General features: G+C 37.8%; 1 protein-coding gene across 2 annotated transcripts in view; it reads left to right on the plus strand.

The window, feature by feature from the left end:
* The window catches only part of Kras (KRAS proto-oncogene, GTPase), a 35,076-nt gene that overhangs the window by 12,360 nt on the left and 4,527 nt on the right, over positions 1 to 18,189 (plus strand). Inside the window, exons 3-5 of one of the 2 annotated variants that reach the window (XM_075982299.1) lie at positions 3,630 to 3,808; positions 5,872 to 6,031; positions 14,063 to 14,186. In XM_075982299.1, the coding sequence (XP_075838414.1) occupies positions 3,630 to 3,808; positions 5,872 to 6,031; positions 14,063 to 14,182 (459 nt within the window). In that variant the 3' untranslated portion in view covers positions 14,183 to 14,186. The remainder of the gene's footprint in view (positions 1 to 3,629; positions 3,809 to 5,871; positions 6,032 to 14,062; positions 14,187 to 18,189) is intronic. The other variant, XM_075982300.1, reaches the window with a different exon arrangement.

The raw sequence follows: 18,189 nt of genomic DNA on the forward strand, positions 1-18,189 counted from the left end.
ATCTCTTCTTTCTGCCTAGCAGTCCCGCCTAACCTCTTCTGTCTAGCTATTGGCCAGTCAGCTCTTTATTAGACCAAAGACACATCTTTACAGGGTGCAAAAAGATTATTCCACAACAGCTTCAGATTTCAGTTTCCAGGATTTTTAGAATGTTTGTGCATATTTTACTGTTTGAGCGTCCAATATTTTAGATATTAGAACAAGTTTTAAGTTAAGGAGCTGTATTGCCTGGCAGAAAATGTGATCTTTAGGATCACAGTGACTATTCATGGGAGTATAGCAGAGTAGGTAGGAATGAATTTATAAACCTATTTACATACTCCGCATCTCACACATCCCCCTGCCTACAATTCTTTTTTGTTTATTTATTTTTCTTTTTAAGAGTCTGTGTAGCCTTGGCTGGCTGGCCTTGAACTGAACCCAATAGACTCTGACCTCCAGCTCCTGATCCTCCCGCCTTAGCCTCCCAATGAGTTCTGGAACTACAGACATGTGCCACTCAACTCCAGCCTTGCCTGGTTCTGTTCTGTTACTAGTCAGACCACGTTGCTATGCCGATCGCTAGCTATGTTTGAGAACTGACCATGTAACCCTGATAAACAGTGATATGGAACACACCATTCTTTAATGGATTCAAGTCTTGAGAAGGTAATAATGTAAAGTGCATGACTATTTGCAGAGAAAGTAAATTTCATAGTTTTTCCTGATAGATGTTGCTAAGCAATGAAAAGTACTTGTAATGCATGTTAAGAAAACAGCAGACCACGACACAAGTAAATCCCCAAGCCACACACCATCTAGTCATTCTGCAGGTCTACTCAAAGAAAGGCACAGATAGTACCTGCAATGTCTCAGTACATAGTGGCTACTGTCATTACTGTTAGGAGTCATAGGAGCCCTTTCAGTGAAAAGTTTCATTAGCTTAAGTTTTCTGTTTACCTTTGCCTGCTTTCCCAATTTGATCATTCTAAAAAATGAGTGTGCTGAATATAATTGTGTTAACTAGAAAACCACAAATTGTTCTGGTCATTGAGGTTGCGTTGTCTTGAGTGATTTATCATTTCAAACATTGAAGGCAGAGGGGTAGTGGTGCACACCTTTAATCCCAGCACGCAGGAGGCAGAGGCTGACAGATCTCTGTCTACAGAGTTCCAGGACGGCCAGGGCTACCCAAAGAAACTCTGTCTCAAAAAAAAAAAATAAAACAATACAAGTCAACATAAAAAAGATGCAAAGGAACCAAGGCATGGCAGAAGTAGGAAGATATAAAAATTAACATTATTCCTCAAAGAAATGCATGATAAAACCATACAAAATTTTTAGCTTATCAAAATATTTTTTTAATAACAATACAAAAATTTTGTTAGTGGTGATGAATGGGTGCATTCCTGTTTGGGAAATTGATGTAATGCATATCCTTAGATGTACACCAACTTTTGGGGGGGGGGTGGAGGGTCCTGAGTTTTCCCAAGTAGCCCAGGCTAGCATTAAACTCTCTGTGTAATAACTCAGGTTGGCCTCCTCCCTCCCTGGGATTACAGATGTGTACCTCAAAGCCTGGCTGTTTTGTCGTATCATAACATTTGTACCTCATTCAATTTAGCTCTTCATCGTCCAGAATTTAAGACAGTTGAAAAACCCAGCTATCCTTAGTCTCTTACATATCATAAATGTTCTAAAATAGAGCATATTGTTATTGTGTTTTTACATAACCATCTATAACATATATGATTAAATGAAAATACCATGTACTAAATTTGTTAGTATTTTATAATTAAAAATGACTTATTTTATTAAAATTTATAACTTAAAAATTTATCTTAAACTTATACTTGGTTTTAGAAGACATTTTAAAAACTGAAAAAGATTTAAAACTGTTGATTTGAAAATCTTTTCATGCAAATTAGTTTGTTGGAAGCAGTAGTTTTTGTGAAGATATGCAGTATCTTTAGCACAGAATATTTGAAAGGGGCTGGGTACAATTTAAAAAATTTTGTTTTGTGTTTTTGTTAACATAATTGTAATTAAAATTACATTTATCTTTTTTCTATCTATATTAAGTAGATGCATCCATTCAACAGATATTTATTGATTCCTGCAATGTTTAAGACTTAGCACTCATGTGTCATGCTGAGCCAAATAGATGTAGTCCTGCTAATTTCCAGTTCAAAACCTGGTGGGGGTGGGGCATGGACTTAAATAAGTACACAGTTAGATACATGGCACAAAGGAGACATTGGGAATGTTGGAGGAGAGCTTGTCAGGTTTTATTTCCAGCATAGAAAGGGACAGTATGGGGAGTCTGAGCAAATGACATGATCTGCATAGGAACAGTTCTCTGCTTCCTTGCAGAGAACAGATCTAAGATACAGGAACCACTGCTAGGAACCAGGGCTGCCACAGACAAGAGAGCTGCCCTGGACTAAGGGAGTCAGAATCTGTATCTGCACGTGTACTAGGGAACAACTAATGGGTGGTGGTGGGTGCCTGGATGTGTGACTCACTTTGAGAAGAGGTAAATGCTGTGATACTGACTGACTGTGTACGTTTTCTGTAAGACCTTTTAGGATGCCTTGTTAGTGGATAACTGTCATTTTAAACTGTTATTTCCTTAAAATCATCATACATGGCATTGTTTCAAAGGCTATGAACATCAACGTGTAGATGGCATAGCACATATATGTGCCTCTTAATGTATGTATAACCAACCGGTAGACAGATAGATGGATGATAGGTAGGTAGGCAGATAGATGATAGATAGATGATATAATATGTAGATAGATGATAGATAGAGAATTGCTTTCCAAGAGGAATGTGCCTCATTGTATCGTCAGAAATGGTTTAATTCTCCCTGCAGCTCCTTCTTGCCCGCAGAGTGCATTTTATTTTGAAGTTTTATGTTACCTCACAGATGGAAAATATGTTCTTTAGCGTGGAATAACTTTTCCTTATTCTCATACTGTGCTGAGTGAGTTTAAGTGACTTTATTTTGTCCTGACTTACTGAGGATATTAGTGACTAACTATCTGGTGAACCTTCTTTGAAGGCAGGAAATAACACTCATTTAACATGTGAAATATGGGTGCTTTTCTTTGCTCCGTCATTAACTAGTTTCCATGTAGAATCTATTTTAAATTGGCTGGACTTTGTTATTGTATACTTTGATAGTATGATCATTTATTTTTAAGTAACAATTTGTTTATGAAGTTATTTTACTGGCTTACAGGGTGAAATTGGCAGATTTTTCTGAAAAGGCTATGTGGGTCTTTGTCACATCATCTTTGGGGACTCTTGAGTTATTTTTAGTTTCTTCGGGTATGTGGGGGGTATTGAGACAGGGTATCATTATGTAGACTTGGCTTGCCTGGAACTTACTGTGTAGACCATGCTGGCCTTGGACTCACAGGTATCTGCTTGCCAGTAGCCTTCTTAATAGGTGCTAAATGGCATCTCATGGTTTTGTTTTATTTCTCTTAATGATGTCAAGGGCTTATTGGTCACTGGTCTGCTTTGAAGATTATCTGAAGTGCTTTGCCCATTTTGAATGGAGAAATCTGTTGCTGAGTTGGGTATGTCCACCTTTTAAAAGATGCACTGTAATAACCCAGACTGTGTTTCTGCCTTCTCAGGATTCCTACAGGAAACAAGTAGTAATTGATGGAGAAACCTGTCTCTTGGATATTCTCGACACAGCAGGTCAAGAGGAGTACAGTGCAATGAGGGACCAGTACATGAGGACTGGGGAGGGCTTTCTTTGTGTATTTGCCATAAATAATACTAAATCATTTGAAGATATTCACCATTATAGGTGGGTTTAAGTTGAATATAGTTGACTTTGAGAAGTAATGATAGATTCATTTATTGATTCTTTGCTAATTGTTATACCTGTATAACCTTTAAATTTGAAAACATTTGTGCCAAGTATGTAGAATTCCAGTTTTATAAATGGAGCTTTTTTATTTTTATTTATTTTTTTAGGTTTTTGTAGATAGGGTTTCTCTGTAGTTTTTTGGAGCCTGTCCTGGAACTTGCTCTGAAGGCCAGGCCGGCCTCAAAGTCACAGAAACCCGCCTGTTTCTGCCTCCCGAGTGCTGGACTGAAGGCGTGCGCCACCACCATCCAGCACAAATGCAGCTCTTTGGGGTTGCTGCGGTTGCATAATTTGTCCCAGTTTGTGCAGACAGTGGTAGTGCTGACTGAGAACAAGTTTCTGATACCAGGGTCTTTTATACCTTGTTTCCCCACGCTAGAGAAATAGAACTGTTAATGTTTTAGAGACATTAGATACCAACCAGAAACAGAAGCATGGATAGCCTGTTTGAGATGGTGCCACTCAGATGATCTTTAAAAAATCATATTTTATTACAGAATTTCATAGGGTGACTAAGCAGTGGCCTTAGGTGTTTTTGTTTTGTTTTGTTTTTTTAAAGAAAATACATTTAGATGGCATAAGAGGTTGAAGAATTAGAGCTATTGCTGGTTTTTATGACTCTGACAAATGTATATAAGATTGCTTAATCATTACATGAGATGTACTTTACATTCTTTCCTGGGGTTTATAGTAGTCATCACATTGCTGATTAAGCTGTGCCACATAACCATGAGCAGCTGGGTAAGAAGGAGCATCTCAGTGATAAGGAAGGGGAGACGGAGGAAGAGCTTCTCTGTAGTGGTGCAGAGAACGCCTGGGGATGTGAACCCACTGCTGCCAAGCAGCATTTTAGACATTCATGGAAAATTGTGAAGGAAAATTACAATTTTATTCTAAATTTAGGATTTATTTACATGTTACATTGACAGCAACACACGAAAAGGACTCTTAACAATACACACTGTAGTTTCTGTGGTGCTGCTCTTCAGGACTGGAGAGCTGGCTCAGCAGTTGTGGACAGGTGTTTCCTTTCTTGAGGATCCATGCTAGTCATCTCACAACCACTGCAGCTGCAGGGAGTCCAGTTCTTTCGGCCTCCATTGGCCCTGAACTCACACACACACACGATTAAAATTAAAATCAGTCTTTCCAGTGATTATCTTTCTCTCTTGAGTAGTACAGTAGTCTCCTTTTCCCATAGTTTAATTCTTTGACATTTTGCTCATGCTCACCTAAATCTGAAAAATACTAAATGGAAATTTCTAGAAATAATGTAGCTTCTATTACATGTTGTTACAATTTTTATTTTATATTAGTCTCTTACTATACCTAAATTGTCGATTAAACTATATTATTGATATGTGTATGTGGGAGAAATAGTATATGAAGGGTTTGGTACTGTCCCCAGTTGGAGGCATTTGGTCAGGGGTCTCAGAATATTTGCCCACAGATGTCAGAGAAAGGTCTTGTGAAATGTCAAAGTTATGTTAATGCTGGTAATTCATGTTTGGGTAAAAACAAGGGTTATCTTATTCACAATACAACTTTGGCTGGGCTTGAACTTACTTTATAGATCAGACTGGCCTGGAATCAGCAGAGTTCATCCTGCCGATTAAAGACATGTGCCAACATACCAGTAGATGAAAACATTTTCAGTTGTACAATACCCATTTATGTATCATGTTTCTAAGACAATTTTAAACATGGTACTTTCGATTTGGAACTTTTTAGTATATTTCTTATTGTTGTATATACTCATGCAAATGAATCCTTTGTGCTGTAGTTGAGACTGTATCAGTATTTGAGTTTTCAATAGACATGTAAGATCTTTGTCTTAGAGGAAAGAATAAGTAAGAAAAGAAAGGAAAATATGGTATGACAGAAACTAGGATTTATATGAAGAAATCATTCAGTTAAGTTCTGTAGGACAAAAGTTGAGGGCAAGGTTTGAAATATTTTGTGTTGCTCATGCTTCTGTTTCAAATTTGTTTTTTCTCCAGAGAACAAATTAAAAGAGTAAAAGACTCTGAAGATGTGCCTATGGTCCTAGTAGGGAATAAATGTGATTTGCCTTCTAGAACAGTAGACACAAAACAGGCTCATGACTTAGCAAGAAGTTATGGGATCCCATTCATCGAAACCTCAGCAAAGACAAGACAGGTAAGTAAAGCTGGAGTGAGTGTAAGTGACTGGGGTGTGAATGCCCGCATGGCTGTTGTTGGGTGCCAATCATTCAGTGTGATTCACCAGAGTATAAATAATGTTTATTTGGCTTCTCTTGAGTGGACAGTACTTTTTATCCAGGGACCATGATATTATTTTGGATTCGTTCTCTGTCTGTCTCTTTCTCTTTGTCTCTTTTACTTTTTTTTTTTCCTTTTGTGATGGTGGGGATTGAAACAGGATCTGTGTTCTACACCCTCCAACCTGGCCTTGAACTCTCAATCTCCTAAATCTGTTTTCGGGGAGCTGGGATTATGGGTGTGTTCCACTGCCTGGTGTTTTGTTTTCTATTCATATTGAAATTTCCATGTACATTTTACATTTAGGATTCAAGAAATGTGGAAAACATTTTCCTGCTTAAATGATACAAAGAACGGTGGAATAAATTTTGAGTTCCCTATTTTAGAAGCAGTTTTAAGAATTCACGTTTCGGGGGCTGGAGAGATGGCTCAGTGGTTAAGAGCATTGCCTGCTCTTCCAAAGGTCCTGAGTTCAATTCCCAGCAACCACATGGTGGCTCACAACCATCTGTAAAGAGGTCTGGCGCCCTCTTCTGGCCTTCAGGCATACACACAGACAGAATATTGTATACATAATAAATAAATATTTAAAAAAAAAAGAATTCACGTTTCAGCTGGGCATGGTAGCACACACCTTTAATCCCAACACTCAGGAGGCAGAGGCAAGTGGATCTCAGTGAGTTTAAGGCCAGCCTAGTAAACAGAAGGAGTTCCAGGACAGCCAGGGCTATACAGAGAAACTCTGGTCTTGAAAAAACAAAAAACCAAAACAGAAAACAAACAAACAAACAAAAAAGAATTTCTATTTCTAGATTAAATTTTATTGTATCTGAAGAATTATATTTAGGCAGAAAGTTTTGAGGTCTAATTCTTTAGGGAGAAAGTTGTGATTAAAATAAGGGAATATTTAGAAAGTGAATAGATAATTTTAAATTATCAACTACATTGTTCTGACCAAAGTATATGTCAGAACCTGAATTTGTTTCAAAATCATCTTCATTTTAAAACTAACTTTAAATTTCAGTTGATAATTACATCATTTGTGTTTGCAGTGGTAGTTTAGCATAAGGGAAAACATATCCTAGGAGTGAGTTCATAAAGACGAGGGGAAACCGTTGTGTGCACTGAATGTTGAGTTGATTTGTAGTGCATGAATTTGCTCAGAGATTTATGGTAACGCCCATAAAATGGTTTTGTAAAGTTTAACTTCTGTGATGAAATTTTTAAAAATTGAGGAGCACCTCATTTCATCACACTTAAGTGTATAAAGGGTCATCACAGAAATGTTTACTGGATTTTGTGAGGGATGTAAAAATTTAAACAAATTTCAAACATGCAGGTGGATGGATAAATACCAAGAAAATTTCCCTAGGAGGTCATATGTGCCTATTCTTAGCTGTACAAATAGGGTGCATGTTGAAAGAAAACAGTGGATTCAGTTTGAAGTCTTTATTTGGCTTATAAAAAGTGAATTCTTGTAGTTTGAATGTCACATGGATATCTCCTGGGTTCCAGTCTGTGCAGCTGGCTACGAGTTTACAAGAGACTTGATGTGCCTCACTTGGATGATAGAGGAACCATTTCATTCATGTCCATCCCATGTTCTAATGACAGGAAGAGGCTTGATTCAATGTTTTATTTCCTGGTTTCTGACCAGTCTCATGGATTTTCCTCAAAAGCAGCCCAGAAAACATAATTATAATATCTATGACTTTCTTCTATGTTAGAAACACTTCTTTTGAAAGAACGCAAATATGAAATGTAAGAATTTTATTGAAAACTACTATATAGACTTTACCATTAGCATTTGACTACTTGCATTGTGTAAACGTATGCAGAAAGATACCTTTCATGCTAGTGGTCCTTGTAGTTGACACTTCACAGGAAAAAGAAAAGCCCGAGACTGGGCTGCAGCCCAGAAGAGCCTCTCATACTTGAGTGGGTTAGCATCGGAGCCTGGGATTCTGCACTCCTTTGCCTTGTGGGCAGTGCTGGTGTGGGTGTGGGCCACAGAGCACAGTGAGAGGAGTCTCCACTCCTCACGCAGAAGGAGCTTCAATAACTGCATTTAATTTATTGTTTGTGTTTGCATAAATGCTTTTGTGTACTATGGTTCATAATTGATTAGAACATGGTCTGACTTCCTTTTAAAGTAGCCTTTTAGCTTTAACGATGTTCTCTCTCTCTCTCTCTCTCTCTCTCTCTCTCTCTCTCTCACTCACACACACACACACACACACACACACACACACACACACTTTGTTCATTTTTGTCTTGTTTTTAGTGTTTTGATAGTTGTACAGCCCAGGCAAATCTCAGACTCATTATGTAGCAGAGGCTGCCTCTACCTCCCGTATGCTGGGACTACAGGCGTATGCCACTGTGCCCAGCTTACTTGTCAGTGTCAAGTATGGTACAGAAGTGGATTCTCTTAAATTTGCGTTTTAGATAGTGTGAGTTGTCTAACATGTATAGAGGTAAGATATACTAGAACTTCTTAAGCAGTGCTTAGCATTTGTATTTATGTCTTTTTTATTGATTTTTTTCTATTTATGTCTTTTGTGTAATGTGTTTCTAAACTATAACCTACTCTTCAGTGAACTTGTTGATTTGTTTAGAAATGTATTTGCTTGCTTTGAGAAGTCATTAAGATTGCTTGAAATTTAATATTTATAAAGTTATGGAAGATTCTAAAGATTTTACTAATTTTAAAATTACTAATCTAAAATTTTAGTAATTTATAACATACAATGTACATTTTAATAAGTTTTATATCTCCAGTTTTTGTGAAAATTTTATGCTCCTTTTTAGGGAGTTTTGTTACTGTCTTTTATTTGCTTATTGTTTTACTTAAGTATACATGTCCTTATTGTATTTTGTTAGCAACTTGTTCTTGTTCATGAGCTTAACAAAAGCACCAAAAAAAAAAAAATCTACCTATGGTCATAGGAACTGAACATTCATTTGGAAGTTCTTGCAGACTTAAGTGAAGGCGTGGCAAGCATTTTTGCAGAGGCGCAGATAGTAATGTGGTATCTTACACATTATTTTCCCTAAGAAGCCTTGATAATGTAAAACTCCTTGTCAGCTTATACCAGAACAATTGACCCTGCCTGCACTTGGCCTGTGCGCGGTAATGTAAGAATCTCAGCCTCTCTAGGTGACAGTTGATGAAATTGTTCTAGTAGTTCGGCCTAAAATCATATTTTACCATTTTAAAGCAAAATTTGTGAATTTAGTGAAAAATTGTATCTTATTACATTTCCCCTCATTTTCTTAAGTCAGCAGAAGCACCTATGTGGCACTAGTGGCACGGCTGACGGCTGTTTACACACATTTCAAACCATGTATAGGTGTATATGTGTATGCATATGAAATTTGAAATTTATGCCCTGGCAGTGCTAAAGCGTGCATGGGCAGCTCCTATATGATGGCTCTGTTGACCTTGTCCATTTGGGTTTCATGGTCTAAGCTGTTGAGGACAGCTGACCAAATCTCTTCCTCAAGAGGACACCAGATCTCATTACAGATGGTTGTGAGCCACCATGTGGTTGCTGGGAATTGAACTCAGAACCTTTGGAAGAGCAGGTGGTGCTCTTCACCACTGAGCCATCTCTCTAGCCCCATTTTATTGCTTTGAAGATAAGGGTTGCAGAATATATTTTTACCAGTACATTATTTTTTAACTTTAAAATACACATTAACTTACCAGTAGTATGTAAGGATAAGTTGGAGATTAGATAGATAGATAGATAGATAGATAGATAGATAGATAGATAGATAGATAGATTGTGTGTATGTGTGTGTATTGACAGGGTTTTGCTGTGTTGCCCAGACTGTTCTGAAACTCTAGACTAAAGTGATTCCCCTGCCTCCCTCAGTCTGGAATTACAGTCTCTGGAATTACAGATGTGTGGCATTGAGCTTAGCTGTTTTCATGTCTTTATCTGAAAGGGCAAAGGGGCTCAGTTAAACTAGCTGGTGTGCTATGATGCCCCGGTATTCTTAGTCTCTAAAGAGTGCCACTTCACATTTATCAAGACACTTGGGAATTGACAGGCTTTTCTGAGTTCTGGACAGCGTGTCAGAAAAGGCTGTTGAGACTGAACACCTTGAGGATTAGCTGTGAATTTGTGAAACCTATAAAGCCAAAAGTCAGAGTGAGTGGGTGTCAGGTAGATGACAAGCAGGGGTTTCAGAATAGCCCATAAAAAAAAAAAAGCCGGGCAGTGGAGGTGCACACCTTTAATCCCAGCCCTTGGGAGGCAGAGGCAGGGGGATCTCTGTGAGTTCGAGACCAGCCTGGTCTAGAAGAACGAGTTCCAGGACAGGCTTCAAAACCACAGAGAAACCCTGTCTCGAAAAAAACAAACAAACAAACAAAAAAGAAAGTGAAACAAATTTAAAACCTCAGGTGCCTAATCTAATAATTGCCCTCCCCCATGAGATAAATGTTTTGAACTTTGAGTTAGAAGTGGACAGTTATTGAACCCTTGCTGTACTTCAGGAATCCTTACATGGGTTGTAGTTTGACAAGGTTTCTTGAGAAATAATCAGGGATGTGGGGTCGTGTCTCTATTCCCTCCCCAGAAGGCCAGGGTTGCTGCTTCTGTGTAGTCACAGTTGATGCTACAGGTGTGTCACTCCCTTGACAGAATGATTCAACAGGGAAGAAAACCCGTGATACAAATACTGATAGCAAATGAAAAATGTTATGTTAGCAGATCTCCAGGGGGTGCTCTGTTTTCATAGTCTCATCTGCTTTGACCTCAAACATTGTCATATCTCTCTGTTTACACAGGAATTACATGCTTAAACTTGGATACTCTTGTTTATACATAGATATTTTCATTTGCCCTTGGGGTTCACTAAGTGACATTTTAAAGTGTCAATAAGTTATACCCTCAAGGACAAATCTCTTATGAACCTTGAGTTTAGCAAGTCGTTGTAACTACCTTATTTTTAAATATTACTTCAAAGTTCAGCATATTAAAATCAGTGTTCTGCATTATAGTCATGTACCTTATGTAGTATTTAGACCTGAGAGGCTGATGATGGTAGGCCAGGATACATAGCACTGTTGTTAAGTTCTCTTGATGTCAGCATAACTGTGACACATATTTTCAAGGCATAACTTAAGTATGTAAAATGTGGGAAATTACTTTTTAAAATGAATTTAAATTTCATATTTGTAAAACTAAGAAATGGGGAGGGGGGGTTCTGTAGTAACTATTTCTTGGTGTTAATTATCTTGACCCCTGAGACCCTAATACCGAATCCCTGGTGATGGGTAGTTGTCTCTTTAATTATTGGCTTCCAATTCTCTCTCTGCATTGCTGGAAACAGAAATCATCTATTCTTGTGTTGGTGATGGGGATGCTCACACTGAAAAGCAGACAGGATCAGATTTTCTTCTGTTGGAGGGCACACCTTTCTCCTCTCTCCATAGCACATCGACCTCTACACTGACAGTGTGACTTTGATTTTAAAGAAGTAATACAGATTTACTTTCTTTAAGATTTTAAGAAAATATGAGCTTTTGCCTGGTTTGTCTCTTAAATAAATGTATAAATATATGGAGATTTTTTTCATTGGCTTTCAAGTTAAAAGAGAGTAATTATTTATGAAAATATAGATTGACCAGTCATGTTTTACATTTTAAATGCTTTGTAAGTCACTTACCTTAAATAACTTATTTTTATATAATCTGAACATTTCTGATATATTTTGAAGAATAAATAAGTAAAACTTTCACCTTGAATTAATGAGAACTACTAAAAACATTCAGATACAAGTGGGGATTTTATTTTAAATGCCACATTTAGTGATTTTTAAAAGTTGAAAATGTTTGTTCCCCTGTAGGAAAGTAGTTGATTAAATTGATTCCATTAAAATAAGATTGGGTTGGGATGCCAGAGAGATGGTTCAGGAGTAAAGAATGCTTGCTACAGTGGGCCATGGTGGCACACACTTAATCCCAGCACTCAAGAGGAAGAGGCAGGTCTGGTCTGCAAAATGAGTTCCAGGACAGCCAGGCAGGGCTAAAAAGAGTGCTTGCTGCTGCTCTTGCAGAGGGCATGACTTTGGTTCCTACCCTCTCACTGAGTGGCTAGCAGTGACTCGAGCTCTGGTGCCTCCGTCTAGCCTCCAAAGGCACCTGTACACATACACACACATAAAAATAATATTTTTTTCTATTTTTATTATTAGATTGAATATTTTTCACTGGGTGGCACATGGTATTAGGCAGAAGTTTATATTTCAATATGGAATCAATATTTAAATCTTGCTTCTTTACTGAAACTCAGTTTTACAATTTTAAAGGTAAATTACTGAATTTCCCTGAAGTGGTTCTTAATACATTTTTGAGATTTATAAAACTTAATGTGCCCTAAATTATTGAAGTATTTTTTTTCCTAACTGTTAAATGCAGCAAATGACTTACACATGCAAAATGAAGCCTTAGTTGTTGGCTTATTACCCTCAACACCTCAACACTGACTGCCTGATCTCTGTTCCTGATTGAATTTAAAATAAATTGTTTTTTGGCATATTAGCTTCTTAGGTGCTAGGTACATTTATCACATTTGGTTCAATGAAAAAACTTATTTTTACCAATTGTAGAAAAAAATAGAATATACTAATTCTCTATATAAGCAATTCATTATTAAAATGAAATAAAATACATTTAAAAGTAAATAGTAAAATATGCCAAATTTCTTTAGTATTTACCTTTTTTTTTAGAAAAATGGACATAAATATTACATCTGAGGTTGAATTTGTACTACATGTATGTGAAGTTTCTGAACATTAGATAAGCTTCTCCTTTGGTGATGCATTTTTCTGAAGAAATTAGCATTATAATTATAAGCACTTTGTGCCTCTTAGGCTCTTGCCTAATTTTCTGTTTTGAGAAAGTTGAAAATCTTTCCATAAAGGCTGTTTATGATTCTCCTTGTTGTAGATTTATACCACAGCCTTAAACCAGAAAACCCCATTAGAAGGGCAGAGAGATCACATAGCAGTTAAGAGCACTTACTATTCCTGCAGAGGTTCTGGGTTCAGGTCCCAGGACCCACATGGTGACTCACAGTCCAGTTCTAGGTGATCTGAGTCATTCTGACTTTTAAGGACCAGGTGTGCACAAGGTGCACAGACATACATGCCCTCGAAACATTCATGCACATAAAATAAATTCCAAAATAGTTTAAAAGAACCCCTCTTTAGAGTATGCAATTAAAATTCAAGGCACACAGCAGCATCTGCAGACTGTTGGAGACTTATATAAGGATATAAATGTATTGCTCCTATCTTATATATTTCAAATAGTTTGTGGAGTTTCTTGCTTTGGTAAATGGCTCCTACTTAACTTATTTAAATACTGTAATTATCCATCCACTGTGGTACCAGTCTCAGATGGGCTTAGGGATTTAGAAATTAACTAGAATTACCCATTGGAGATAGAACTGGAGGTTCCAATGTTTTGAATCACTTTGGTTGGGACATGGATTTGAGGTTTGGTTTTAGCAAAGCTTCAAGTCTCTAGTCAACCTCTCTGCTCCCCTGCTGGGTGGAAGGTGACATCAGTGGTGTATGGAGGTCACTTGTCTTCCTTTGTCCAAGGAAAGTTCAGACCTAACTTCAGTTCCTCAAACTTCAGTTATTATATCGAGAAACACAGACACAGAGCTAGGCTTTTCAGTCTCCTCTGATTCCTAACTAAAAATATTTAACTCTTGATTCCAATAAAAAATTAAATACTTTTGAGAACAAACCAGGTTCTAGCTCATGTTTTAAAGCCGCATCCTCAGTTTTACTCAATCTGATGTCTGCTTTAAAAAATTCTCAACTATGAAGCTCATAATCCAAACTTCTTACACATGGCTCTCCCAGTAAATTACTCTTCCAAATGAAACAGACTTTAAAGGAGTTGTGTTTTACAATGCAGAGAGTGGAGGATGCTTTTTATACATTGGTGAGAGAGATCCGACAGTACAGATTGAAAAAAATCAGCAAAGAAGAAAAGACTCCTGGCTGTGTGAAAATTAAAAAATGCATTATAATGTAACCTGGTAAGTTCAGCATACTCATTTTGGTACAAAGCAGATGTCTTTCACAGGTAACAAAGCAGACAGAACTACTTAGATGTGGTGTCCTGCTTTGAAGTGTTAAAAATAAGAAACTTGTCATTTGTTTCTGTAATGAGTGCACCGATTTTACAAGAGGTTGTTAATTCTGACTGACACCTTTTGGTGACTGCAGTTGACTAGTCTGCATTTGTCATAAGCTCTAATGGCTGCATTAGTTTTAAGTAAACTAAGCATTTGAGAACTGATGGTTTATTTAAAGGAAATCAGATTTAAATTTTAAGATAACCAGCAGCTTTTGAGTAAAAAAATACGCAATAATAATATGGCCCAGAGGTGGGACAAGGCCCAAGTTAACAGTTTCCCCCCTGTGCTTTGTAGCTAGGTGCCTACCCAGGGAGATCTGGGCGCCGTTGTGTGCTCCTGTACCCGTTCCAAAGCAGCTGTGTTACTTCAGGTCTTGTGCTGTTTCCATGTAGCTGCCATCATTCACTGGACAGGCTGCTCCAAAGGAATGCCAGTCTCCTACTTGTGAATCTAGTCAATGGTCCACAGTGAACACAGCTCCAGCATCCCTGCACACACCTTATGTGGTCCTCAACCTCCCCATTTCCCACCTTTTGGAACTTTGTATCTGAAAAGTACCATGTTGCCAGAGTTTGGTCCCTACATAGACACCGTGTTAGCCCTGCCTCCCTCCCCTTAAGTCTTGCCTCTTGTTGGATCACAGTATTCTTATCCCTAGTTGGATTAACCAGCTAACATGTGATTTCCCAGTCTCTAAGAATCTCTTCAACCCCCTAAAGTGGGCATTGTGGCTTTGTGTATTTCTAGTATACTATTTTTAAGTATATGGTTTTTATGTTGCATTGAAAAAGCTTATGTTTTATTCTTTTATTAGACAATAGACTTCCAGAGATGGACCATATATTTTAATCTTTTGTGCCCATCGTATGCTGGAATTCTTGGCACATAGGTACTTTTTTTTTTTAGTAAATATTGAATGGACCCTTTAACTTCCCTGTCTAACCCAGATTATATTTTGTGTAGTTCACCCAGTTCTTCACTCAGTGAGTTGACATTTGTAAAGGCTGTTGTCATATATGTGTTTCTTGAGAACATGAAACAAAATTAGTGTTTAAGACTACTAAGTGATGTAAACTCAGAAACAAAGCAATACTTGCATGGATTTCTAAGGGGATTATAAACTCTTATAATTTGTATCATTGTGTAGAGCCATATTCAGTTTTAGAAATTGTGCTACAATTCAACATTAAAAATGCAATTTGAAAAGTTAACCTTTGAAAAATAACAGTCATGACCAGATTTAAGTGGCGAGTTTAACCTTATTCCTTTTCCAGCCTCACTCTTAGATTATTTTAAAATAGAACAATATTTAGAGTATGTGGTACACTTAACATTATATTCAAAACGAAGGCAGAATCACACTGTTCTGTCTAAAAGATAGAGTTGTAGCAGTGACTGGTGTGAATGCTAATAGTTTGACTCTATGAATTGAATTGTTGTGATTTTAGTGCATATAGCACAGTCCATATAAAGAAAGGGTATATTTTATGATATTTATAGTTAGATATAAAGTTTTTATTTAATAGCGATAAATACATACTAATTAGTTGTTCATAGTTGTAAAAAAGGGGTAAGTGTAAACAGAATAATTAGCAGAATATGACATGTGACTTTATGAGAATTAGTTCCCACAAGAACAAGGAGTTCACTGCCCTGTGTACATTAACTATGACATTTCTCTAACCTTGAAGTCAGTCATCTACTTAGAATAACTGCAGAACCTGAGAAGAGGGTACGTGCTGTTAAGTTCTGTTTTCCTTGTCTCTTAAATGCTTGTATTTTATTCCCCCTTAAAAAGTTTCATACAGGGGCTGGAGAGATGGCTCAGTGGTTACGGGTACTGACTGCTCTTCCAGAGGACCCAGGTTCAATTCCCAGCACCCACATGGCAGCTCACAACTGTCTGATGATCCAGTTGTAGGGGTTCTGACACCTTCACACCAATAAACAATAAAAAATATTTAAAAAAAAAAAAAAGTTTCATACAACTATCCTCTCAGGATTTCTATTTCTCTGCATCATTGTTTTAGTATCATTGGTCTTTCTTCATTATAAAAATAGCTTAAGGGCTAATGAGATGGCCATCCAGCCTGAGGACCTGAGTTTGTTCTTCAGATCCACTTGGTGGGAGGCAAGAACTTGCAGGTTGTCCTCTGACCTCCATATGTGTGCCATGGCATGCACACAAACACAGAAATAAATGAATGTAGTTTTTTAAAAAGTTGAAACAGTAGCCAATATAATGCGTGATCAAAGGGAACTCATGAAGGTTAAAAGGGAGTTAGATAAGATTGCATCTCAGGGCTGGGAGATGGCTCACTGAATATGCACGCTTATTGTGTTAGTGTGAGCACCTGAGTTCAAATCCCTGGAACTCACAAAAAGCTGGCTAAGTACCAGCTGTAATTCCAGCATTGGGGCAGGGGTCAAAAGTAATCATTGGAGTTTACTGGTCACCGGCCTAGCTCCAGTTTCATTGGGATACTTTGCCTCAAGGGAAGATGGTGGAAAGCAATGGAACAAGACTCCTGGTGTCCTCCTCAGGCCTCCACTTGAATACACAGGTACCCCTCCCCCACACATGCAGACAAAAAGATTTCATCCAATTCCAAGGGTCTATGACCCTAAGTGGTAAAGTGCCAGTGAGTCTTAGGTACTTTTATTATGTCCTTGGAAGGGTTTCTCACCGCGTTAAGGACAGCGTGGAAGGAAGAGTCTGTCTCCCGTATCTGTCTGAGTGGATCTCATCCTCTAATTCAGCCTTGACTGTATTTGTATTGTATCAGGAATGGTGTTCAGGAGGTGAAAAGCACAGTGAGGGCAGATTCGGGGTTTGGGGCAATATATATTTATTCACTCGCATTCCAATAGATGATACTGGCATTACCCTATTTCTCTTTGTTAAATGTGAGCAAGCTTCATTGCCATTCTACCTTTCTAACTGTACCGAATTAGGGATTAGTTGTCAAAATGAAAAGTTGAAAGTATACAGAAGTGGCTTAACTTGTTGGGTGCCATTCTCCAGATTCCCTCTATTGTCTAGGTTTGGAAGCATTATTAGGTTAAAGTTTCTTTCTGTAGTTCCTACTAGGATGAACAGATAAAATAAAGCATGGCCACGCATTTCTTCAGCATCACTTCTGCTTTTAACAAAGATAAGGCAAGGGCTTACTCCAGTGTGAACTTGCATATTTAAGGTTTAAAGTCAGTTTTCTTACTTCTAGAATGTACTCTTCATGCCAGGGTCTAGGAGGTTGGAAATTACTCTGACTTAATCAATTTTAGTCACAACTGAAAAAATAGCAAATAGATGTAGGCTTTAATTGCTAATGTTGAGGTTCTTTGAAGATGGGTTTGTATATGGCAAGTTTTGAATAGCTGAACAGTAACTAAAACAGAGCATCTTCTGCAGTGTGGTCAAGTCCATCACCTCTCAGACAACTTTGCTCATCACCAGAGGTCAGGAGCATTACAACAACTTTCAAGGCAACAGTGTCCTAAAGTCACATGGCTTACGGTCCAAAGTCCAGAAACTCGGGGACAATTAAGTTGTATATATAAAGGCACACCTACCATACATGGAGGCAAGCATTGGGAATTGTGTCTAAGTTTGCTAGTAGGGAAAAATTAGTAGAAAATTAAGTCCTTTTGTGGGAAAAAAAAGTCATTTGTTAAGTTCTGTTTGTTAAGATTCTGTGCCACTTGCTATCTCTGCATGCTGTGAAAGTCAAGTTTCTGTTTCTGTAGAATACCAGGACTGGAGAGATGGCCCAGTGATTAAGAGCACTGGCTGTTCTTCCAGAGGACTCAGCCACGCAGCACCCACAAGGCAGTTCACAACTGTTCCTGGGGATCTGATGCTCTTCTCTGGCCTCTGTTGAGCACTGTACTCACATGATGC

Source organism: Microtus pennsylvanicus, chromosome 8, assembly GCF_037038515.1.
Source record: "Microtus pennsylvanicus isolate mMicPen1 chromosome 8, mMicPen1.hap1, whole genome shotgun sequence".
Lineage (NCBI taxonomy): Eukaryota > Metazoa > Chordata > Mammalia > Rodentia > Cricetidae > Microtus > Microtus pennsylvanicus.